This window comes from Rhinolophus sinicus, chromosome 5, assembly GCF_057876585.1.
Source record: "Rhinolophus sinicus isolate RSI-liver-muscle chromosome 5, RSI-T2T, whole genome shotgun sequence".
NCBI lineage: Eukaryota > Metazoa > Chordata > Mammalia > Chiroptera > Rhinolophidae > Rhinolophus > Rhinolophus sinicus.
The window spans coordinates 86902573-86927860 of NC_142505.1; the positions used below are offsets into that span (position 1 = coordinate 86902573).

The following is a 25288-nucleotide window of genomic DNA, read 5'->3' on the forward strand; positions in this document are numbered from 1 at the left end:
GACAGACCACATTTGTATTCCTGGTCAGCTGTCAGGCGATATTTGGTCACGGAGACATGGTTTCTTTGTGAGTATTCTCACTAGTGGAAAGAGACAAGGTAGCTTTGCGTTACCAGTCACTGTGATGGAAGAAGTATAGGACCTGGAAGAGGACAGATCTAGATAAAACTTGCGGCTGTGTCACTATGATGGTGTCATTTAACCCTTTTGAGTCTGTTTCTCAGCTACAAACATGGAATAATGTGTTTACCCATCAGGTTATTGTAATGATTTAAAAAGGTGCCCAGCCCAATGCCTGTCACATAACAAATTCCCAGTAAATATGGCGCCTTTTTATCTTTTCTATTTTACATATAGCCTGGATATAGGGGCTTCATAAATATTTGTTATTGGATGAATCAAAGAAAAAGAGGGCAGACCAGTTCTGGTAAACTGAAGAAGTGTTCCTAACAGAATTAGAGAAACACTGATCTCATGCAGCTATGCCCTATCTAGCCTTAGGAAGATTTCATCTGTGACGTCCTATGTACTGGAAACACCATATCATGCTTTGTCTATTGAGTGAACTGCTTTAACACTCTGCTTAGAAGTCACTTATTATGTGAAACCCTTTTCTTACCAGTCCTGATTAATTAACCGTTTCTTTGTACTGTCTCTGCACTTCGTACACACCTCATTGTACTGTAAATGTATTTACAACATACATGTTGCTGCTATATGGCTGTCATCTCCTAGAGGGTGGGGAACAGTGGCTTATACATTTCAGTAACTCTATCCCATGCCTAGGGTCTGGCTGCCTGACACATACCCGGCACTCGACAAATATTTAATGTTGATGAACCTATGGGTCATTACTGGAACTTGTTTTGTTTTCTTTTTTTTTTTTTTTTTGAACTTGTTTTCTAATCAGTAACTTCCATATATATACATGGATGTTACTGATGTATGTATGAGATGGGAGACAGAGGATGAGAATTTTGACCAAAATGTCTGGCTCTGTATAAACTTAGTCAAGTTATATAATTTCTCTGTTTCCTTATCAGTAAAATGGGAATATTAATAATACCTGCATCTAGAGTTTTGGGGATAAGTGAATTAACACATATGAAATTTGTAGAAAAAAGCCTAGCCCATAATAAATGCTCAATAAATGTTACCTACTATTATACATTAGAAACAGGATTTTAAGAGCTTTGGCTTTAGAGTCAGAAATCTTGAGCTGGAGAACCTGGCTATATGCCCTTGGCCACTTGACAACTTGAAACTATTTCCTCATTTGCAAGATGGGAATAATACTGGTGGCATTGATGTCATGGGGTGAAGGGAAGGAGATAACGAGAAATCACTAGTGGGTCCTCAGTGAGTGTTGTTGCTGTAATTATTTTATGGTGCTTCCAACTGATCAAAGCATGTTATAAGTAAATGGATTTCCTGTGCCCCTCACAATAGTCTTTGAGCTAGGACAAATGGCCTTCTGATCATTTCACAGGTGACGTGACTGATGGGGGCACTGAGGGCTTGCCTTCATTCCTCAGTGGACGTAGCAGTGGAGCCAGGAGCAGGGTCCACATTTCCTATCTCCTAGTTCCATATTCTTCCCATTGACCAGGCAAGTCACTGCCATGCAAAGCGGTTCCCGAGACTACTTAGAAGTATGGGGGGAAGAGATGGTACACGAAGAATCAGGCAGCCCCATGCAAGTTTCCCAGGGGAATTGCTGTGTTCTTGGGGGTATTGTTTAAAACACACCAGACTCGTCTACATGTGTCCATGATGGAAGAGGGCAAATTAGGAAGGGCTCCCTAATTCACACTGTGGACTATAGTGTCACCCCAAAGCCTTACTATTAGGCCTACTAGGGCTTTCTTGGTGGGTGAGGGGAATAAGAGGGAAGTTTAGGCAGTTGCTTTGCAGGTTTGAAGAGAGGAAAATGATGGTCTCCCATGCTGTCAGCGATTGAGTATTTGAGGGTCTAATTTTTACTATAACGGGCCCTGGAGTATTCAAAAGGAAACAATGGAGATGGATGACTTCTTTCATCGGGTCACTGAGCTAAAAAAATTTTAGCTTCGTTTTTGTTCCACCTGATAATTGTTCTGCCTTACACAAGCTTGTTGCCTCACATATGCTGATATGATTAATTACAAGACAAATGAGAGGTTTAAAGAAAGATGCATTTTTTTTTTTTTTTTTTTTACAATAGAAAAGGCAGGAGCCAGGCGTGAAGGGGTTAAGAAGCAAATGGGTTCCTACTGGCCAATTCACTGTACATCTTACTACTTCATGCTGCTTTGTGTTTTCCTTGTTTTTTTCCAACTCATCTTCCTCCTCTAGACAAGAAAGCATGGATGTCTGCTGAAGTTCAGCTTGTGAATTGCTTGGTTTTGAATGACAAGGACTGACTGTTACATTTAGGATGATTTTCATTGAAGCCCAGGAAGCTGTGGTTCCCATTTCCCCTCAGTGAACTGACATCCTCCAGTGTAACCTGAGGGCTGGTACCGAGCAGCAGGCCTTGTAGGATAAACTAGTGTACGTTTTTTAGAACCCACCAAACTGTTGAAAAGCTGGTAAGTTGGCTTTCAAGGAGCTTTTAGTGTCAACTAGAGAAGGGACTTTTAGGTGTTACCAACTAAGAAAATCACCAGCACTGGGCAGAAGGCGATGGCAACTGTATAATACCTAGGTCGGTACCTGGCACAGAGCAGGGGATTGGTGAAGCATGGCGGTGGTTATTAGTGAAGCATGGCGGTGGTTACTGCTGCGGCAAGGTGATGCTTATTGCTGCCTGAGGCCTGATCTCTAGGGCCTTCCCCTCGTGTTCCTGTCTAGCAGCCTGGATGTTTGTTCCTCTGCATTCTTTGTTTGGCATAGAGGAGAGAATGGCTGTTTCGAGGTCTTGGGAAAATTCCTGCCCCTCTGGATCTCAGACTGCACATATGTGCTCAGGGTGGTGGACTAGTACAGGGCTCTTTTTTGGTGTCCACAGACTGCAGGGAGGCTGTGAAGCCCGTAAATCTGTGACCAAAACTGTTCATGCATGTCTTTTGGGGAGCACTCTTGACTCCAGTATGTGAAGAACCATTGTCCGTTGAGACTCTCTGATGCCTCCAAAGGCATAAATGTTCTGTGCTATCAATTGTGCGGGGTCCCAAAGTTTGATAAGCATGCTGCTGGGGTTCACAAAATGATTGTAGGTGGCGTATGGATACACGTTTGTTATATTAATGGTTATGTGGTTATTTTAATGTTGAAACATAACTGGCACGTTGAAACTGACACTTCATGAATATTATTTCTTTGGAGGAGGCTAAGTCTTGATTTCAAGAGAGGTGACTTCAATAAATGTTAAATAAGTAATAGTACAGAGGTGGGTTGACGCTCAAGTCTGAAAATCCGTGATCTGTCCCAATCCTCATCTGGTACGAGCAGGAGCTGAGAGTCGGAGAAGCCGAGCAAAGGCCGCTGAGGAGGTTGACAATAAACTCAGGACAGTAACCCACTGGTCTTTCTATGTATCCTGATATCACAGGACTCTGAGAGTCGGGGACGTTTCTGACACTCTGAGGTTTCCTCCAAGAACATTGCCCCAGTTAGGCCAGGATCCTGCCCAGAGTTTCCTGCTGGGCTACTTAGGTGCCATGGCCGAATAGAGGCTTTCATTGCAGGGACGATGAAGAACACGGAGGAGAAAGTCATGTCTTCAATGGCAGGCTCGCTCCATTTTGAGATGTACTTTTTCATACTTTAATGTTTCTGAAATTGGGCTGCATCTTACAAAATTGTATTCACTTAAGTAGATAGTCATTTCCTTGCCAAAAAGCTGTTGTTAAATGGATAGTAGCTTAGCATTGAAATATGGTTCTTTCACTGTTCTTTTCTCCTCTAAAACAAATTATACTTGAAGGCTGGGACATCTCATAAATATACAAACTGAAAGAAAATTTCTTTTTAAAAGAAAAACTCTCATCTCAAGTCATTTCCTAGCCACTAAATAGAAGTTAAGGGAAATGAGTCACCATGACAGGTACAGTGACACTGAGCCCAGACCCAGGTTTCTGGGTACCTCCTATATCATCCCTAAGTCCCCTCTTTAAATTTATAAGCCTTTCAGTGTGCCACATAGAACCTTCTGGAAGTTTTAAATCTGAATCCTCAACTTGGGGGAAGGATGAACCAGCCTCCACAGGTCCAAGTAGACTTCACTCCAGTGTCAAAGCTTCTTGATTCCCCCATATTCCATTTTTGCAGGAAGCGAGCCCTCTGGTCTGTTTTTCTAGATGGTGAGCTTGGGGGTGAGGGGTTACAAGTACTTGATTAGACTTTACAAATCAGCATTTTTATTGGCCATGTTTGTTCTATAGTGGAGACTGATGGATCGTTACTTTTGGTTACCAAACCAGGAACTGGGGAGGGGGCTGCTGAGGAGACATACCCAAAAAGACTGGGCCAGCCATTCTCAGGCAGCCATGGGCAGTGCCACTGCCTCCAACTTACTGCTTCCTTTAGAACGCCAATTGATAATAAACAACCAGGACTCGGCCTTTAGAAATCAATAGAATAAATAGGCTGGAAAAGTTGAAAACAAAAAGCCAGTGTACATGTCAGTAGAGGATTATAGGGAGCCATTTAAAATTACAAAAAGCAAGAGTAACAAGGCAGCAGAGAGAATCTGGCCCCACATGGCCTTGCCAACCTAACTCTGAGAAGCACTGTGTAGAAAATGGTCTCTCTCTGTCCCCCAAAGCATTCAACACAGCCAAATTCTCAGGCTGTTTCTATGGCGCTTACAAAAAAAAGAGTATAGCAGTGTTGATGTGGCCCTTCCCTTCTCATTCTGCGTCCTCTTCATAGCCTTGTGACATAAATCTCTGGCTCAAATGAAATCGTTAAAAAGAAAATAGGGGAAAAAAAAGTGCTGTAGGGACAGGAGATGCTCACGAGTTCTGATTTTTCACAAAACGAGGAGAATTTCTCTGAGTAGACGGTGTTTATTTTTTGTGTGGAATTTTTCAATCAAATGGAATTGCTTAATTAAAAAAAAAAAAAACCACATCTTTTTGCTTTAAATACTACAGACAACCTCATTTTATCTCAGCAGACACCTAGAAACAAAACACGGGACCCACCAGAGAAAACTGGGCAATAAAAGCATCAGAAATTCAGGTCAACTATGGAAGAATTACTGTTAGCTGGCAGCTCTCAATTCTAAACAGAATTGTCCCGGGACTTACTGGGTTGAACAAAAGTTTCTTAGAACGGGGGGTTTGGGAAAGTTGGACTCCTTTTAATGTCATCCCAATTGTTTTCTGCGTAGGGAAATTAAAGTCAATGCATCAAATAAAGACCCAAAGAAACATTTAAAAACGTGTTTGACTAGTATTCAATATGTGAGATGATTAAGGAATAATAACGGGTCCTCCTAGTTAACCTTGTCCTGGAATATATATAGGTTATTTGTAGCCGCCACTGCTATGATATTTTCTGAAGGATGCCAAGCCGTGTGCAAGATCTTTTTGCTAAAGTCCAGGCTGTCCACACTGATCTCGTCTTTTCTCCGCTTGCCCCCCACGCACACTTTCCGTGGTTTTAGGATCGCCCGGGGTTTGCTGTTTTCCCTTGAGGCCTCCAGGGTAACATCACGCTTGGTGTTTCGGTCGAACATCCTGAAGAAGTTGTTGTAGGAGCCAGTCATGATGACACTGCAAAGTAGAGAGGAAGCAGGGAGTCACCGAATGCTATGGAGAGAGGCAGTAACACAGCACTACTGTGTCTTTCCCGAGCAAACGACACCACGCAGTGGCCAGCTTATGGCACCAGACGTTTTGTTGAAAACAAACAAAACCCCAAACAGGTTCTATAATATGACTATTGACTTCCTTTGGCATCACTAAGAGCAGGAGGCTCTTGGGTTGGACTTGGAAACAAGGTTCCTGATAAACCTCCTGGTTAATTCCTTCTGTTCGATAGATTCCTTTCGGTTCTTTGGCTTAGTAAATGCGTGGTTTTAATGATCCCAGCCCTACCTACGTCCCATCAGCTCTGTGAGGCTGAAGTGAGGTTAGGAAAGTGGGAACACTTTGAAAACAACGAATCCTTGTGCACATGTACAAGGCACCCCTGCAGCCTGACCGCTAAGGCGATGGCCAGCGAGGTGGGAGAAATGCTCAATAGTAAAGCTCGTTGACCCAGGCATGTCATCTCCCCCGCCCACTGAGCACGAGCTCTAAATTCGCCCTTTTCAGAAAACGTATCTAAAAAATGGATGTCACCGTGGCCTCACTTGACAAGAAAGTAAACGAATTCAAGTTTTAAAAGGATTTAGGATGGGAAAAATAAGATTTTATAGTGGATTGACAGGTGGTTTCTGAGTTTTACAAGAGTTACCTATTCTAAAGGCATATCTACAATTGATCAGGAGAGCAGTAAATGCCAGAAGCCTTCCAGAAGCAAGGGACTGAATCTTTAATGGTGACAGGCTCAGGGAGAGATAGCCCTCCTTGTGTAACATTCCACAGTGGCTGCCCCGAGAGGCTGCTGAAACTGACTGGGCAGGTGAGGATGGCTGAGCAGCGTCTCATCTGTTTTCTGTGACCTGGGTGTGTGGGGAGGTGAAGGGAACTGGCCAGATTGGGCCACAGCCAGGGGTAAGTTTTGGGGTCCTTTGTCAGCGGTGCCAGGCACATTTATCAGGGGTGAGACTCGGGTGCTCTGGCCCAAGAAGCAGATGCTGTAAAATGTGTTTGTGTAGCAGAGTGAGCTGTTATTTCCCTGTCAGGCAGGGCGCTGAGAGCTTTACCCTTGCCATCTTGTTTCAGCCTCCATTACTCCATGTAAGAGGTTTACATACGAGGAGAAGTGAGTCACTTGTGCTGGTAAGGGTGTTGTCACACTGCTGGTAAGTGGCCAAGTCTGGCCTCCGACCCACATCTGCCTGACTCCAGGGCATAAGCATTGGGCCACTCGGACTCACTGCTTCCCAGGCCAGAGGTCTGCTTCCCTCACCGTGGCCCAGTTTCTTTTTAAACAGTAAGAGAAAGTCTTTCTTTTGGGGGGTGGGGTGGGGGGGAAGCCTCAACCTTATCTAAACCGCGAATAACATTTCCCATTGTAATGTTATGAAAAGAATGTTGATCTTAGAATTCAAACTCAAAACTTCTGAGTCGTGTCTTTCCTACTGACTCGTGTATGAGCTTGGGCAGGTTCTGAGTGAGCTTTAGTTTCATCAGCTGTAAAATGGGGATGGCGGAAACCTGGCTGGATTGGGGTCGGGATTAAATACATGATGTGTGTGAGGGTGTCTGCTCCATAGTATGTGCTTACGAAGTGTAGCTCTAGGCTAAGACAGAAGGGAGGTTGGAGCAATAACAACAACAAAGATATAAGTAATAATAAAGAATACGTATTACTTACAATCAGCAATGAATAAATTAATAAATTATATACATACAAGTACAAGAACAGGGCTGGGGCTAGCCTCAGTACCCTTGGGAGCTATTGTTTATACATCACAGATGCCTTGTCCCCTCTGCCCTATACCAACTGGATGGCGTGACCTGGATCCTCTGCCTTGTCACCACAGCAGGCCTTCCTTCCAGGCCTACTAAGTGGAGGGCTCATTTTGGTTCATTGGCGAAGAAAGCCAAACGAGGGCGAGGGAGGGCTCGTGCTCACTAAAAGTGCGCATCTTGAGTGCTTTGCCATGGTAGAATCTCAGTGCGCTCAGGCACAGTGGTTTACGGCGCCGCCTTCGTCAGGGAACGGCCCCTGGTAGCCTGCGCTAGTTCTCCTGGAAGTCACAATCATCTGTATTTGTCAGGCTAAAAATGAACTATTGGGAGGTAATATGAAGTATTGTTGAAATCAAAGGCCTTAAAACAGTAATAAATCACTCTGAGGGAATGTGACAAATGAGGCCGACAAGAATTCAGCTAATGAACCACCAGGGCCTTTGGCCAGGTCTAGGCGAGCAGCTTCAAGAGATCATTTTTGATCTAGAAAGTGCACTTGGCAGCAATCTGAACTATTTATTCATGCTGGAATTTGCTGGTGGATTATTAGTGAACTTCATTTGAGGCATGTTGGCCTCGCTCTGGGGGTGTCTTGTGTGGAAAAGATAGGCCTTTTCTCGTTAATATTAAATGGTCACCTCTGCCAGTCCTAAAGAGGGTTCAAGAGTAGCCCTACAGCTACTCATTTTGACCTCCCTTTGGCTGCTCTCTGCTTAGGACACACTGCCCAGGACCTCTGCCACAAGGCCCGCCATTGGAAGGTTCCCCAGCCACAGAGCCTTTCTTACCTGTCTGACCCATTCCACACACACTCAAATTTATCAAAAATGCAGTCGTTTTCGTAGAGGGAGCACAACTTGCTACGGAGGTAGTCATGAACCTGGGGGGTGGGAAACACATCAACAAGGTCAGTTATTATTTAAAAAAAAAAAGATTATTTCTCTGAATACCTCCTCTTTTGATGTGAGCTGTCAATTCTTTCCGTGTAAATGTGTCTTGACTCACATGACCCTGGGGTCTGACTCCAGGCTCAGCCCTTCCCAGCTGTGGGGCATTGGGATGGGTTGGTGAGCTGCTTACATGGTTAGCATGGATTACACACGCTTGCTTAGGTGTGTACGGTGGCACAGAGCAGGGCCCACTGAGTGGCAGAGCCCCATTTTCTAAGCTGATCTGTTCACAGGCGTTAGAGGACACCACTCATTCAACCAATATTTATTGAATGCCTGCTATGTGCCTGGGATAAAGGAGTGAACAAAATACTCTTGGCGTGTTTTCATCCCAGTGTGGGGGCAGATGACCAGTTCTCATAGGCCCTTTGTTCTGAGGAAAGCGAAGGGACTTTACACAAAGCATAGCCTGCTGTGTTGTGAAACGTGAGAGTGCAAGGACAAAGGCAGGGAGACCAGTAATAACCTGGGTGATAGGGGACGGCTTGGATCAGGGCAAGAGCCGTGGTGGGAAGTGGTCAGATTCTTGACATGTTTGGAGGGAGAAATGATGGGAGTGGTGGGTGGGTCAACTGTGAAGCATGGAATGAAAAACAGGATCAACGATGGCTCGTGGATCTGTTTCTGCAGCAAGTGGAAGGATGGAGCTGCCATGTTCATTTTGGGTACCAGAATTTGGCGATGTCTATGCAAGCGAAACTGTCGAGTAGACTCTGGATTGGGGTTGGGATTAAATACATGATGTGTGTGAAGGTGTTTGCTCCATCGTATGTGCTTATGCCAAATAGGCAGATGAATAAAACTTAAAAGGTAGTAACCTGGGTTCCATTTTTCTCTGAGGGCAATCCTTCCTGAACCCACTAGTAGGGAGTATTCATAATAGTAGGCATATATTAATACAGTGTGCCAGATTGTTGTTAGCCAGGCGCTTTATCCATAAAATCTCATTTCATCTCTAAAATCATCGTATGATGGAGGTACCATTATTCTCTTCACTTTAATGGAGCATGAAATACAGGGTATAACACAACTTGTCCAAGATCACACAAGAACGGAAATGACAGAAGGAGGACTGAACCCCAGTAGTCAGGTTCCGAAGTGCACACTCTTGATTACTGCAGCAATCTACCTCCCCCACTTGCTCTGTCTCATTCGCCTCACCTTATATGGGTCTGTCCTCCACAGGAGCTGCAATAAGGAAGTGAGGTCAGGCCAAGAGGGAGACAGCATTGGGTGAAGGCAGAGGGATGTTATGAAAAGCATGGTTTCCCTTTGCTTAGATTACGAGTGATGGTTCATTTTCTCCTCCCTTGGCTCCAGAGTTCTGCTGAATGCAGAGCTCAACTGTGTGCTTCGTACTGGGCAGAAGAATGAGGTAAGATTCACCCCATGTTCTGGGTATTTAAAAGGTCTCTGAGTTATTGGACAGTGTAAACATTTCTAATTCTGCAAATTAATTTCCTCCACCTTTACTGTCTTGTTCCCCAAAAGGTCTGGGCCTTGCAGGGTATCTGCCTCAGTGCTATGGGGACAAGGGAATCTGTTGGTGGCAGGGCTTTTGGCCTGTTAAGATGGGGAAAGGGGGTGCCAGGTGAGGCCTGTGTGCTGCGCGTGGTATCTCTGTTGTAAATTAACTCATTCTCCTTCCCATCCTCTCCTGCCACCTTCTGGGCCTGTCAGATGTGACTCAGGTCTACAAGGCCAGTTCTGTTTGTAGGGATGAAAATCTTAAATGATCGTTAAGAATCTTTGAGGATAAAAGCAGGTGAGCGTCTGAGGGCTGATTCTGGGTCTTGACCAGGGGTTGGCAAACTTTTTCTACCAAGGGCCAGAGAGTAAATACTTATGCTTTGTGGGCCCCATGGCCTCCGTCGGAACTACTCAGTTCCGCCCTTATAATGCAGAAGTAGCCATAGACAATACATAAACAAAGGCGCAGGGGCTGTGTTCCAGTAAAGCTGTGTAACAGGTGGCACACAGGATTGGGCTCTGGGGTATAGTTTTGCTTACCCCTGGTCTTGACTACTATTTTCCCTCCCCCAAAGTAGCACAGACTGTTTTCCTCAGAAAAAGGTGATGGTGACATTAAGAGCATCGACTGGGGGGTTGAACCTTTCTTCCGATGGCTGGAAGATCTTGACCTCAAGAATCGGTGTTGTTTCTGGAAAGCAAGCCTGATTCTTGCCTGTATCATTGCCTTGCTTCTGGGCTGTGTGTTCTAGAGGGAGAGGAGTTGGGCTTCTGGAGGGAAAGGCTGCCAGGCTGGGACTGGATCCAGTGGGCAGTGAAAGCAAAGCTGTTATCCTAGTGCTCCAGCTCTCCTACTTTTTGGAGGGAAAACATGAGCCAAATGGATTTTTTATTTTCAGCTCTATCGCCCCCTACTTTTTCCCTCTTATCTGGTATGGAGCACTTGTAAGGTAAGGCCCAGCTGTGAGTGTGCTGAGAAGGGAGAAACCAATTTTGGAAACACCTGGTGACGCAAGTTTGTATAATGCAATACTTCTCAGTCCTACAGTGGTGAAATTGTAAAGTTATAAGAAGGCGATAGAATATTATTTTACTTCACTATAAGCACCCAACTTTTTTTTTGGTAGGAAAAGTACCAAATATTGTCTTTCAAATAATGAGGATTTTTGACAGACAGGAGACAGAGCAGTGAGGTTTAGAAATAGGGCAGTGTTGTGCCTTTCTGGCCTGGCTCGAGCTGCTCTCTTCTTTATGAAACTCACCATTTACCTTTGGCATTTTGTGTGTAGAAACACCACAGGTGAGTAATAAAGTGTCAAAATGTGTGTGATTTGGAAGTGTGGGCCCACTAGCAGGAACCACGTCACCAAAAATGCTGTAAATCTGTTGTAAAATTTATTTTGCAATTACAGTTGACATACATTATATTTAGTTTCAGGCGTACAACCGTCATTAGACACATACCTTATGAAGAGATCACCCCAATAACTCTAGCACCCATCTGACACCGTACTTGGTTATTACAATGTTGACTGTATTCCCCATGCTGTCTTTCACATTCCTGTGACCATAAATATTACTAATTCCTGAAGGACAAAAGTCAGGAAGGATTCAGGGGGAAACCTTGTCTGAACCATAATTTTCTCCTCCCCGGCTCTAAGTTCTGGGAAGCTCCTGCCTGCCACCAACTGAAGGCATCTGAAGGAAAAGAACATCTACTATGAAGGTATGTTACATTTACGTTCTGTTAAAAAATAATCTCAGGCAAACAAGATGGACCTTTCTCCTTCAGTGGCGAGAAATGAGAAACAACCAGAGAACAAAGCAAAAGAGAACTCTCTCTCGATGTTCCAAATAGTTTGTGTTTGGCCCTCTTGCCACTAAGCTGAGTCTCCCAACACAGTGGTTCACAGGTAGTTGTGGAAGCCTTATGTTGTGCAGTGAATGGGCTGCTCAACAACTCTATTGAGGCCTAGCAAGAATCAACTCTATTGGTTTGTTCTATTTCAGGGGTCAGCAAACTTTTCCTGCAAAGGGTCAGACAGTAAATATGTTCGGCTTTGTAGGCTATCGGGCCTCTGTCACATACACTACTTTGCATTGTAGCATGATAGCAACCACAGACTACGCAAAATGATTGGGTTTGGCCCACAAATCAGTTTGCCAGCCCCTGCTCTATAGGAAAAACTTGAAAATAGCTAATCATACTTAAGTCTACAGCTTCTTATTCATGGAAATATGCTGAGCTCAGCTGATGTATGAAAATGCATAGCAGGAGCGTTACCCACGTTTTCCATTGGACCAGGCCTCACAATCTTTTTCAAGTGTTCTAGACCTTCAATTAGAGTCTGTCATCTTTGAGACAGTATATAAATTTAAATTGCTTTGAAATAAGCCATTTAAAGTTAAACTAAAATTTTGTGATATTTCAACACATGTGCTATGATACCTATTTCTTAGTGTTCTAGAAAGTAAATTTGCAAATCTGCTAGCTAAACGTGGTTTGAGAACCACGATCTTAAAATGCTGACTCTTCCATGTCACTGCTAGCTGTGTTCTAAGAATAGCTTCGTTCTAAAAGCCTTTCCCTAAAACAAAAGTACTAATTGCTCTCAGGACTATGCAGCCTGCATCTACTTTTCTCTGATCAAGGCTCTCCAGTAGGTCACACCTGTCAACAGTACCCAGACTCACGCTGTTCTAGTTTCCATTGCCTTCTCTCTTTTTGTATGAAGATTCTGTAACACTAGATGGTTTCTCTGTGCAGCTGGAAAAGGACTCGTGTTGGCTCTAGTCCTCAGCTGAAGAGGAAAGACAGTGGACAGTGACTGAGAGCTTGAGGGTAGGTGCTATAGAGCTGAGCCCTGAAGTCCAGGTCCAATTTGGGGGACAATAAGATCCCCAATACACATGGGATGCCCTTTGAACCACAGGGGTAACCAAACTATCTCAACTACATCTGTGGTCTTGAATTCTGGTCCCCAGACCTTCCTACAGCGTGCTCTGGAACTCAGTCAGCCCTCCAAGTCCTGGGTGTCCTCAACCGCCTCTCTGAACTTTTCCTTCTCCTTTTTCTTCTGATTTAAAGATCTGCTTCTCCTGACACAGCTGGACTTCGGCTCCAGACAACTGTTCCTGCCTTTAGTCCTCAGCTCCTTTGAAGTCATGCTAACAAACTCAACTTCCTGCTACCCATCCTTCTTATGGTCACCAGAAGTTCTCTGAGTCCCTCTGCCTCATTCTTTGAAGCAATTCTAGCACCTCGATCTCTCTTCCATCACTATTCCTGCCATCGTTCTTTAGTGATTCAAATACTCTGGTATCTCAGTTACCTAGCCTCATCATTTTCAATGAGTTTTGTCCTTTGCTTTCCGTGGTCATTCCTATGACTGTACGCCTCCAACAAGTATTGCTTTATTGCTACCACTTGATTTTACAATTTTTGAAATCCATCGATCTATTTTCCTCTGTCCATTATTTCCATTTCCCTCCTTCCTTACCTTAGATTCAGTGGTCCATCATTACAATCAATCACTCCCTTATTATATACCTTTAACAAACTTGGCTTTCTCTCCATTGTACTTGGCAGAACCCCATCACTGATTAAATTTAATTTTCTGCCCTTCCTTACCTGTACCAAACAGGTAAATATGGCTGGGAAGAAACAGCTGCACTTTAAATCAATAATATAAACTCTCTTAATGAGTATTTTACATACACAAGGAGAAACTGTTCCCGTCACATAATTTACATGCATCTTACTAGCTATATACTCTTCATTTTTTGATGAATGAATTGTCTATCTTCCGTCAGTTCTACAATGGATTTGCTCAAGGACTTTGCTCCTTTGCTGTCTGCCTCTCCACTGGCTTATTCCTTTTTCTGTTCCCCTTCAGAATAAAATTTCTTGACATTACTCTGTACTCACTGTGTTGATCTCCTCTATTCACAATCTGTCTAGGACCCACTCCAATCAGACATTCATTCATGTCTCCTGTGCCTCTTTCTTACCAAGAATCTCAACATTACTAAATCCAGTGGTCAATTCTTTGGTCTTTCTTACTTGATTCAGCAACAGCACTTGGCTGTTGATGACTCCACTATCCTTGGAACAATTTCTTCTCTTGGCTTCTGGGATATTCCTCTGTTTCACTCCTACCTGAATGCACTTCTTCCCAACCACTTGCCAAATTCACTTCCTCTTCCCAACCTGTAAACACTGGGGCCCCAGGTCTTGACCTCTTCTTTTTCCTAATTATACGCATTTCCTAGGTGACCTTGTCTAGTCCTAGAGTTTTAAATATCCTCTATACACTCAAGAGTATCACATTTATATCTCTAGGCTAGATATATCCAGACTCCATTGAGCTATTTATCATTTCTGGATGTTTAATTGGCTCAACGTGTCCAAAACTAAACTCTCGATTTTCTCATGTAAATAAAATGGCAACTCCACTTTTCTAATTGCTCAGGATAAAAATCTTGGTGTGATCCTGGGTGCATCTTTTCCTCTTATATCTCACATCAACTTAGTCATCAAATCCTGTTGGTTTTACCTTGAAAATATATCAAGAATCTGGTCACCTCCGTTGCTAAAGCAGTAACTTGGTAACTATTCTCCCTGTCTCCCTCCCAGCATAACCAGAATGTCCATTTAAAAATGTTAGTCATTGATAAAAATGTTCTGGAATGGATAGTGGTGATATTCCACAATTTGGGAATAGATTAAAACCCACTCAATTGTACACTTTGGAAGGGTAAACAGGATGGTATGTGAATTGTATCTCACGAAGAAATATGTAAGTCAAATCCCTCTGTCTAAAATTTCCCTTCTTTTTATCTAACCCAAGACTAGTTTATCCCTGAATCTGGGTCTTTGCTTCCATCGTACTCTTGCCTGGAATTAGCTTCTTCAAATCCTTTCTATCTCAAAGCCTTCCTCTTTCAAAAAAAAGAAATCCTAAACGATGCCTTCTCCTTTGTCCCTTTGTCAGTCAGTCTAGCAGCCCACTAGCCAATTCTCAAGCCCCAAACCTCGACACTCTTCTTCATTCCTCTTTTGTCCACACTCCATCAGTTAGCAAACCTCACAGACTCTCCATCTTCCCTCCACCTGCACACCACCATCTCCTCCTACCTAAATTCCTTGAATCTGTTTGGCAAATTGCAGTGAAACACAGGGTAAAAACAAAAAATTCATCCTGTCATTTCCTGTGTAAAACTTGAATGGCTCCCTATGGGACCCAGCCTAAAGACAAAATAACCTAAGCTATTTAACTGGGGTCTACATGTCTAGTCTCCTCTTTCTGGCCCTGTGTTCCACATTCCAGGTGGAAGGAGCTTCTTTCTGAACACACCACATTTCTCTTGACTCCAGACCTTTCAACATACTATTCTAAGAGTTTAATTTTTCTGGCTAGTTCATGGCAATCAAGACTCAGCACAAGGATCACTTCTTCAGGAAAGCCTTTCTCACCAGGCTGCCTCCCTGCATGTGCTTCCATGGCACTGAGTATCCTCCCTTGTATGCGCAATTTCCTGTTCATCATCTCACTTCTCTACCAGACAGTCAGCTCCAGCCAAGCAGGACCATGTCTGTCTTGTTCACTTCTGTATCTGTGGGATCCACAGCACATTAAGTACTCAGTAGATAAGGATTAAATTGAGTTCCAGCCCCTCCAGATGTACCCTCATCTTAAATCCTACGGCGCTTAAAGGTTGTGGCATTTACATTTGTCTGTGTTGTAATGGGCCCTTGCAGGCAGAGGCTGACTTGGAAGCCCACAAAGGAACTGTTCATTACACCTATGGGTGGGTGGTGGTCTGTACCTGGTAAGTCTCGATGGGGCGGTTTTCCATGTTGAGATCCCAGACTTTTACGGTCAGATAGTCCCTGGTCATGATATATCTCCCACTGTGGCTGAACTTCACATCCGAAATTGAAGAGATAATTTCAGAGAAAAATGACCTGTTGCTCGGATCTTCCGGCTCTTCAAAAACTGCAGAACAAAAACAAGATGAATTGAGCACGTCCTTATCAATGGATTTTAACATGTTTTGAGGCCAGCTAAAAAACCCACCGTCTAACTTGGGAGTAGGGCTAGTGTCTGCAGAATGTAAGTAAGTTATGAACAGAGAACCTTCACCTCCTTGGCAGAAGAAAGACCTGTCATTGGTTTCTGTATTGTCTTTCTCATGGCAGGACTGGCATGGGACCTGTCCCATCCATTTATCTGGCACTGACCATTTCTAAGCTCCAGGTTTATGTATCCAACTCCATTTCACATGTCCCCTCGTCTCTGGGTGTCACTGCACATACCAAAACCTGGAGTCATCTTAGATGCTTAACAAAATTTTTATAGCTTTATTGAGATATAATTTACATACCATAAGATTTACTCATGTAAAGATTATAGCTCATTGGTTTTTAGTATAATCACATAGTTGTGCAACCATCACCACTAATCTATTTTGTGGTTCTATGAAATTGCCTATCCTGGAAATTTCACACAAATAGACTCGTACAATAGTATGGTCTTTTATGTCTGACTTATCCATATTGTAGCATGCATCAGTACTTCATTCCTTTTAATGGCTGCATAATATTCCATTGAATGAATATACCACATTCTCTTGACCAATTTATCAGTTTATAGACATTTGGGTTGTTTCTACTTTTTGTCTATTATGAATAATGTCGCTATGAATATTCATTCTAAGTTTTTGTGTGGACATGTTTTCATATCTCTTGGGTCATGGTGTACTTAACTTTTCTGTGCCTCTGTCTCAGCAGTAAACTGTGGCTACAATGTCTCTTGTGTATATTGTCCATTTGCTCTGATACCCAGGCACTTTATCATCTCAATTACTAATTTCCACTTACAGGAATAAAAGACACAGCTCCTCAGTTTGATAGCAAAGCCTGTCATAAGCTGCCTTGCCTCATCTTTCTGTCTTGATTTTGAACTTCTCTGGTTCAAAAATTGGATGGATGTATAGAACATAATCTTGACATTTCCCATTTCTATGCTCTGCCTGATCATTCCTTCTAAATGCCTCATCTTTTACGTCCTATTTTAGCCCCAAATGATCTTTTCTTTGAAGCCCCATCATACCTGGTCTGGCTCATTTATTTAGCATGTGCTCAGGTAATTCTCATAATGAAAGTATCATTTAATAATCCATGGGTTTCTCTTAACGAGGATGTGAGCTTCTTCAGGACAGAATTTTGGTTTTTCTTTGTACTGAGAGTCTTGCACACAAATGCTCAATAAATATTTGTTGCTTGATTGGAACCAAAGCCAGAAAAATTATTGAATTCTTTGTCTCTGGGTGTTTAGCGTGTATGATTGTCGAGCTATGTGTATTTATTTTTTTGACCTACAACAATGGCAATTGCGCATGGCTTCACTTAGTGTGTATATCACCATTTTAAGCTGAACCAAACACTGGCCTGCAATTTCCTGACTCAACTCGTCCTCTGAGGCTTCCACCTTCCTGCCTGCTCAATGCGCTCTCACCGTCAGTATCAAATTCCATGCAGAAAACCTAAGAATATAATGAGCTCTCTATCAAACCTTGCTGACTTAACCCACCAGCCAAACCAAAATACTTCTTTTCACAGAACATTTCAGGGAACAACAACAAAAAACACCTGATCAATCAGAATTGAACTTGAGAATTTAAAAAACCCCACTGCAACAGAAACCCATGAGCTCACTCCAGTCTCTGCTCTAATGTCTCAGAATAGGCTCTTATCTCTTGTAGTTCATCAAGCGCGAACGATGGCCCCTGGATTCTGACTGGTACCCTCACAGTGCAGAAATACATTTTCACATTAGTTTCGATTTAAGGCAATCTCATGAGGACTGGGGACTTAGAGACACCAAGCAGACCCCATGCAAAACATCTTAATAGAGAGGAGGGGGGTCTGGTCACCTGCAGGGATAGCAAGTGGGAAGGACTCAGCAAAGTGTGTTCTCGAGTGGGTCAATTCCTGCCTCTGCCACTTACCAGCGGTTGACATTTTCTTTACTACTCGAGACTTAGTTTTCCCAGCTTCCTGGGACATGGTAGGTTCTTAATAAATATTAGTTGCTATTTTTATCGTCATTAGCACGCGCTGCTGCTGTATTGGCCGATCATATTTCATTCATTAGGACTTGAGAATTTGAGACCAAGGACCACAGAACCTGTGGGCTATTTAAATCAGGTAAAGACTGTTTACAAAGAATCACTTGGCATATTGGGGGCCAGTGTAGCACGGTTATAAAGCCTCAAAATGACACGCCCCCAAAGCTGAAGGTGAAACAGAAAACAATTCTTTAATCAGCCCACCACTAATTACTTATGTAGAACACAGAGGATAGAATATAAATAATGTACCAGAACAGCACTTTGCAGTTCCTATCCATCCAAGTCTTAATATCAACTTCATGAATTCTTTTCATTCATTCAGCAACATTAAATAGTGTTAATAATTACTGTCAATGGGAAGCTTATTATATTCTAGGCCCCCTGTACATTACATGTTTTAGCTCATTTAACCCTTATGACAATACTATGAAGTAGGAACAAAGATCCCTTATTTTATAGATGTGGAAAACTAAGGTACAGAGAGGTTTTGTAACCTGTCCAAGGATGCACAGCTAGACTGAGGCAGAGCTGCGTTTGGAATTAAGGTCTGACTTCAAAGTCTTTGTTCTGAATCATGATGCAATTTTGCCTTGTACCATGTACAAGACCTTATTTTAGGAGCTATGGGAAGATATCACGGGAGAATCTACACAGAACTATGGAATTATAACGCTGGAAAGGTTACCAGTGACAACTGTCCTTTCTGTACAGCCAAAGTCCACTTCAAACACGTCAGGAGCATGGCTTCTACATCACGAGCTCACGAGTATGAGCCACACCACCACTGGCAAGGATAAGGTGGGAACCCAGGACTTTGTGTGACCCTGTCCAGACGCTCACGACAGGAAGCCCCGCCCCCCAGGCCATCTCTCACCTGTCAGCAGCAACGTAACCTTTCTTCCCACCGTCCTTCTCCCTCAGTTTATGCACATGGACGTTTAATCTATGTCATTTGTCTCCCCTAATAGAATACAGGCATTTTTGTGTGTGTCTTTTGTCTAGTTTGTTCTGCTATATTTCCTGGAACATAGGAAGTACTCAGTAAATATATGCTAAATGAATGAATATTGACAAGCCATTTTCAGTTTTAAATGAAAACAATACCTACCTATGAATTAAACAGGTCCTGAAAAAACCCTATCTAAGCAATGCTGTCCTCACCTCAAATTTGTTTTAAGTCCTTGAAAACTATGAAAAAATACATTCCATAGAAAGTCATCTGTAATTCAAGGTTTTCACTAATTCAGGTTAAGCAATCATTTGTCAGCTATGTAAGTGTCTTTTCTGCAGGCACACATATGCGCAACACTTAGTATATTACCTGGAACATACAAATAAAGCATTTGGTGGGTGGACACATGCCAGGCCCTGTACTAAATGCCAGACACAAAGGAACAAGGAAGCTCCAGTCCTACCCTCATGGCACTCACAGGCTCGAGGAAGAGATAAATGTTGAACAGTTACACAGATAATAAAAGTGCCGGGGAACCAGCTAGTGGAATGCAAACAGAACTTCCATGTAAGTTCCTGACCATGTGGTACAAAAGGATTGCGCGCTTGAGTGACAGATCTTGACACAAATCAAAACTGGTATTTTTCCTGGAGACCGTTGGCTTGGCATTAGAAATCCTGCTGACCTGCAGGGTTTCCAGCTAGCTTCCAGAAAAGAAAGACATCAAGAGAAGGAAGAGAACCATGGTAGAGAGATGAGCTTTGGTCCCTTTGTAAGGGAGGAATCCTTTCTTTTTTTAATAAATTTTACTGGGGGACAGTGTGTTTCTGCAGGGCCCATCAGCTCCAAGTAGCTGTCCTTCAACCTAGTTGTGGAGGGCGCAGCTCAGCTCCAAGTCCAGCCGCCAATCATCCCATGCGGGAATTGAACCGGCAACCTTGTTGTTGAGAGCTCACACTCTACCCAACTGAGCCATCCGGCCACCCCACCGGAAGCTCAGTGGCATCTCGTTGTCTGTCTTCAATCTAGTTGGCAAGTCTGACACATCTGGGTTATCAGGATCTCATCAAGCAATCCTGAGGAGAGTCCTGACAGCCCAGACGTGTCAGACTTGCCAATAGGAAATGTGTATCTCAGAGATCTCAATAATAGTAACAAAAACAATATTGACGTCTAATACCATTTCTTGGTCCTTATGCTTTGTATACATTATCCCATTCAATGCTCAAACTTATGAGGAAAGTACTCTCCCTGTCCTTACTTATAGGTGAGGCAGACAGGGAGAAGTTGAGAAACTTGCCCAGGATCACGCAGCTAACAAGGATAAGAGATGGGCTTTCTACTGACCATCTGACTGCCTCGCTGTTACACTGCCTCCACACCAGGCTTTCCTTGCTTTGTCAATACCATCTTTCCATTCAAACAATCCAATTAAACCGGGCTCCCTCATGTTCTAAGCAGACCTTGTGCATTCCCACTTCGGTGCCTCTGGTCCTCATCACCTCTTCCTGTGTCCATCACAGGATACTGGAAAGAACATCAGACTGGGAGTCAGGGATGCTGGGGTGGAATCCAGGCTGGACACAAATGAGCCGGCTCTTAATAACACCTACTATCTGTTGAGCACTTCTGCCATGTGCTCTACATGTAGTAACTCATTCAATATTCATAGATATTATTTCCCTTTCCCACAAATCAGTCCAGTCAGTCAACTCAGGTACAGAGGTTCTATAGCCAGTAGGAAGCAGAGCTAGGATTGGAACTCTGGCCTGCGCTCTTAACCTGTCCTACTGCCTCTCATTTGAATGACTGGACAACGGTCTGTTTCCTTGTCTGTAAAATGAAGGAGGCAGGATTGCTTACCACGTCCTTTCCAGCTCTTACATTGTTAAGACCTGCGAAATTCCACTAGTCTTGTCTTTCAGTTTCACTCTACTGATCCCCGTTACTGTAGGGGAGGGAGCCTTCCCAAAGTGACTTCAACCCATGATACGTCAGGTATTCCAGATTCGGAGGCCAACAAGCTTGGGAAACTCCTACCCAATTTTGGAGATTGACAATGCAATTAGCTTATTAAAAGTGCTGAGAAGTCTGCAGGTAAAAAATGAACATTCATGGATACAGTTTTCTCAACCACTGTACCACTGAATTTTGGGCCAAGTAATTCTTTGTGGTTGGGGCATTGTAGGGTGTTCAGCAGCACCCCGGGCCTCTGCCCACGAAATCCACAACCCCCAGTGTGAAAACCAAAAATGGCTCCAAATATGGCCAAATAGCCCCTGGGGGCATGATTACCCCTAACTTTAATCCTTATTTCAATTCATTTTTGGATCACATGTCCTCCCTCCCCACTATTCCATTTTGTTTTTTCAGCAAATCATTTGCGGCCCAGGACTTCCCTAGTACAGAGTTCCTGAAAACACACTTTGGGTTACAATGCTATAGTCAAAAGCAACTGACACTTCCTTTTAAATCTCAGAGACTATACAGTGCCCCCCCCCTTATCTGTGGGGGCTATGTTCTAAGACCCCCGTGGATGCCTGAAACCGTGACTAGTACCAAGCCCTACAGATACTACGTTTTTTCCTACACAAGTATATACATACCTATGATAAAGTTTAATCTATAAATCAGGCACAGTAAGAGATTAACAATAATAAAATAGAACAATTATGACAATATACTATAATAAAAATGATGCGAATATGGTCTCAAAACATCGTATTACACTGTACATACAGCATGGATATGCTAGACAAAGGGATGATTTACATCCCGGGTGGGACAGAGCGGGATGGTGTGAGATTTCACCATGCTACTCAGAATGGAGCACAATTCGAAACGTATGAGTTGTTAATTTCTGGAATTTTCCATTTAATATTCGAGGACTGCAGTTGACCGTGGGTACTTAAACCACAGAAAGCAACACTGAGGCTAAGGGGGGGACTACTGTATTGGGTGGCCTGAGCAGACAGTGTTTTGTGTTATAACCTGTGCAGACATGAACCTGTCTCCACGGAACTGGACGTATCTTGTGTTTGTTGTTATCTTTCACGGTCCCTGGTACAGGGCTATTCACCTGGGAGGGCTCAGATGACTGATTAAATGAATAAAGTCCCAGAATTCTGGGAACGAGTGGAAATCGCAAATAAGACAGAGGAACAGTTGAGAAGAAAACTGCTGACTTTGGAGAAACCTAAAGCTAAAACTGCATTCATTACAACCGGGGCAAAAGCAGACAGGAAGCATGCAGTGAGCTGGTGGATGGACCCTGGGAATGGAAGCAGAGAGAATGTAGGGAGACCACAGGGAAGGCTATTCCTGAGGGTAGTTCCTTTCTCTGAACCTCACATTGGACACTGCACAGGTACTCACACCTGTGTTGAAGGGTCAGGAGGGGACCCAAGGTCACATACAGCTGATGCTGCCGGCTCCTCACACTGCATCCCATATGGTGTGGTGGCTAAGAGTAAAGGGGCTGTAACTCAGCAGGTCTGGGCTGAACTCCAGCTCTGTTGCTTGTAAGTTATGAAAACTTGGACAAGTGGCTTGACTCCTTCCAAGCTTCATTTTCCTTATCTGTCAAGTGGAGATAAGAGGAGCACCTACCTTTTGGGGTGGTTGTGGGACAGGTGAGATCTTTCATGTTAAGCCCTTAGCACAGCACTTGTACCCAGAATAATAGGGAAGGCAGCAGCAACGCAGAAGTGGGTGCTGCTGAAGGCAAGCTTGGTGTGAAATGAAACCCAAAGCCTGGGGTGTTTTTCTACTGGGGTCAGATCTTAAGTCCTACCAGTTATAAATCAGTTTCTAGGTCTTCTAACTGGGCTGTGACATAGACACACAAAAGCTTGTCTCTGGACTATCACTTGACGGTCACCTTTCTTGGTACGAGTGTCTTTCATTTGGGACTGAACAAGGTCACCACCACCCTGGCTTTGATGACTCGGGCAGATAAGAGGGAGAGTACAGGAAACTAGGCAGGGGAATGGGAAGGTTTGTGCTTGATGAACAAGGAAGAGACTCAGAATCACACACAGGGTTTTAAATTGCTCACTTCTGCTGACATTTCTTCTATGGAGAAGCACAGCTGGCACGCTTTTCCGTTTGGAGACATGGTTGACAATTTCCCCATAATGGGGACACAACTGGCAATTTTCCTACAGAGTGAGGCAGATGGCAATTTTCCTTCAGAGATACGCAGGCAACAGTTTTGCCCCCGGAGAGAAAAGGCTTGGCGATTGAGATGCAGCCAGTAATTTTTACTATGCAGAAGACACATCCAACAATTTTGCCCAATGAGAGAAACGGCCAACAATTTTCCCACGGAGAGTAAGAACTCCCACGGATGGGTAACGCTGGCCTTTATCCAGCTGAGAATGAGTGAGAGAAGAAGTTTAAGATTTAATTAGTGGCTACTGTACTACCACGGGCCTAATGACAAAGTCTCTAGACATGGGCTGGAGACTGGGAACTCACATCATATTAAGACTCAGAGGCTTCTGAATTGGGAACCAATGATGCCCAGTTGCTGAATCTTTGCACTTTGCTTTTCATACGGTCCTTCATTAATTCTGCAAATAATTGTTCAACAGTGAACACTGTGGCAGCACAACACACAGCATCATGGAGAACGAGCAATTAAGAAGAGATTACACTGGTCCCTGACTTTTGTATAACTGTCTTCAAAATACTTCTGAACATAGTATAGTCCACGAAGAATCAAAAACCCTTTTTTTTTCAGATAGAAGAAAAGGACCAAAAATTCCCTGGGAGGAGGAATGAAGAGACAGTTTGGGCTGGGATGACCCTGTGAGGCTTAAGAACATACTGCACCTTGAATGACCAATAAGCTGTGGGTAGATCTGAGGCCAGCACACTTCTCCTCAAAGAACCAGATGCTAAACGTTTTAGGCTCTGAGGGCCATTTGGTCGTTGTTATAGGGACTCAACTCTGCCTCTGTAGTGTGAAAGCAGTGTAGACAATATGTAAACAGATGAACGTGTATTTCAATAAGGCTCTACTTTTGGACACTGAAATTTTACCTGATTTTTATGTCATGAAACAGTATTCTTTTGATTTTTGTTCAACCATTAAAAAATGTAACAACCTTAGCCCAATAGCCAAAGCAACCTTGAGAAGAAAAAAGTTGGAAGTATCATGGGACCCAATATCAAACTATACTTCAAGGCTATAGTAATCAAAGCAGCACAGCACTGGCATAAAAACAGACACATACATCAATGGAACAGAATAGAGAGCCCAGACATAAACCCACACCTATACGTTCAATTAATCTATGACAAAGGAGGCAAGAATATAAATGCAATAAAGACAGTCTCTTCAATAAACGGTGTGAGAAAATTGGACAGATACATTAAAAAATGAAACTAGACTACTTTCTTATACCATATACAAGAATAAACTCAAAATGGATTTAAGACTGAAGTGTAAGACTCAAAACCATAAAACTCCTAGAAGAAAATATAGGCAGTAAACTTTTTGACATCACTCTTAGTAATATTTTTTTGGATGTGTCTCTTTGGGCAAGGGGAGCAAAAGAAAAAATAAACAAATAAGACTATATCAAACTTAAAAGTTTTTGCACAGCAAAGGAAACCGTCAACAAAACGAAAACACAACCTACTGAATGGTAGAAGATATTTCCCAATGAGACATCTGATAAGGGGTTAATATGTAAATTATATAAGGAACTCACACAACTTAACACCAAAAACCCCCAAATAATCTGATTAAAAAAGAGGACCTGAATAAACATTTCTCCAGAGAGGACGTACACATGGCTAACAGACATATGAAAACATGCTCAACATCACCAATCATCAGAGACATGCAAATAAAAACCACAGTGAGATTATCTCACATCTTTCAGAAAGGCCAGCATCAATAAATCAACAAACAAGTGTTGGTGAGGACGTGGAGAACAGGGAACCCTTGTGCACTGTTGGTGGGATTGTCAATTGGTACAGACACTATGGAAAACAGTATGGAGGTTCCTCAAAAAATTAAAAATAGAACTACCATATGACCCAGCAATCCCACTTCCGAGTATTTATCTGAAGAAATCAAAAACATTAATTCGAAAAGACACATGCACCCCTATGTTCATTGCAGCATTATTTACAATAGCCAAGATATGGAGGTAACCTAAGTACCCATCAGCAGATGAATGGAGAAAGATGTGTGTACACACACACACACACACACACACACACACACACACACACACAGGAATATTACTCAGCCA

At 43.1% G+C, this 25288-nt stretch overlaps 1 protein-coding gene across 6 annotated transcripts in view; it reads right to left on the minus strand.

Moving 5' to 3' along the window:
* Window positions 1-2155: 2155 nt before the first annotated feature.
* Window positions 2156-25288, minus strand: part of PPP2R2B (protein phosphatase 2 regulatory subunit Bbeta) — a 394552-nt gene continuing 371419 nt past the window's right edge. For all 6 annotated transcript variants that reach the window (XM_074313727.2, XM_019739121.3, XM_019739122.3 and 3 more), the window contains 3 exons: window positions 15761-15930; window positions 8300-8391; window positions 2156-5702 (listed from right to left, as the gene is read on the minus strand). In XM_074313727.2, coding sequence (XP_074169828.2) covers window positions 5423-5702; window positions 8300-8391; window positions 15761-15930 — 542 coding nt within the window. In that variant the 3' untranslated portion in view covers window positions 2156-5422. The remainder of the gene's footprint in view (window positions 5703-8299; window positions 8392-15760; window positions 15931-25288) is intronic.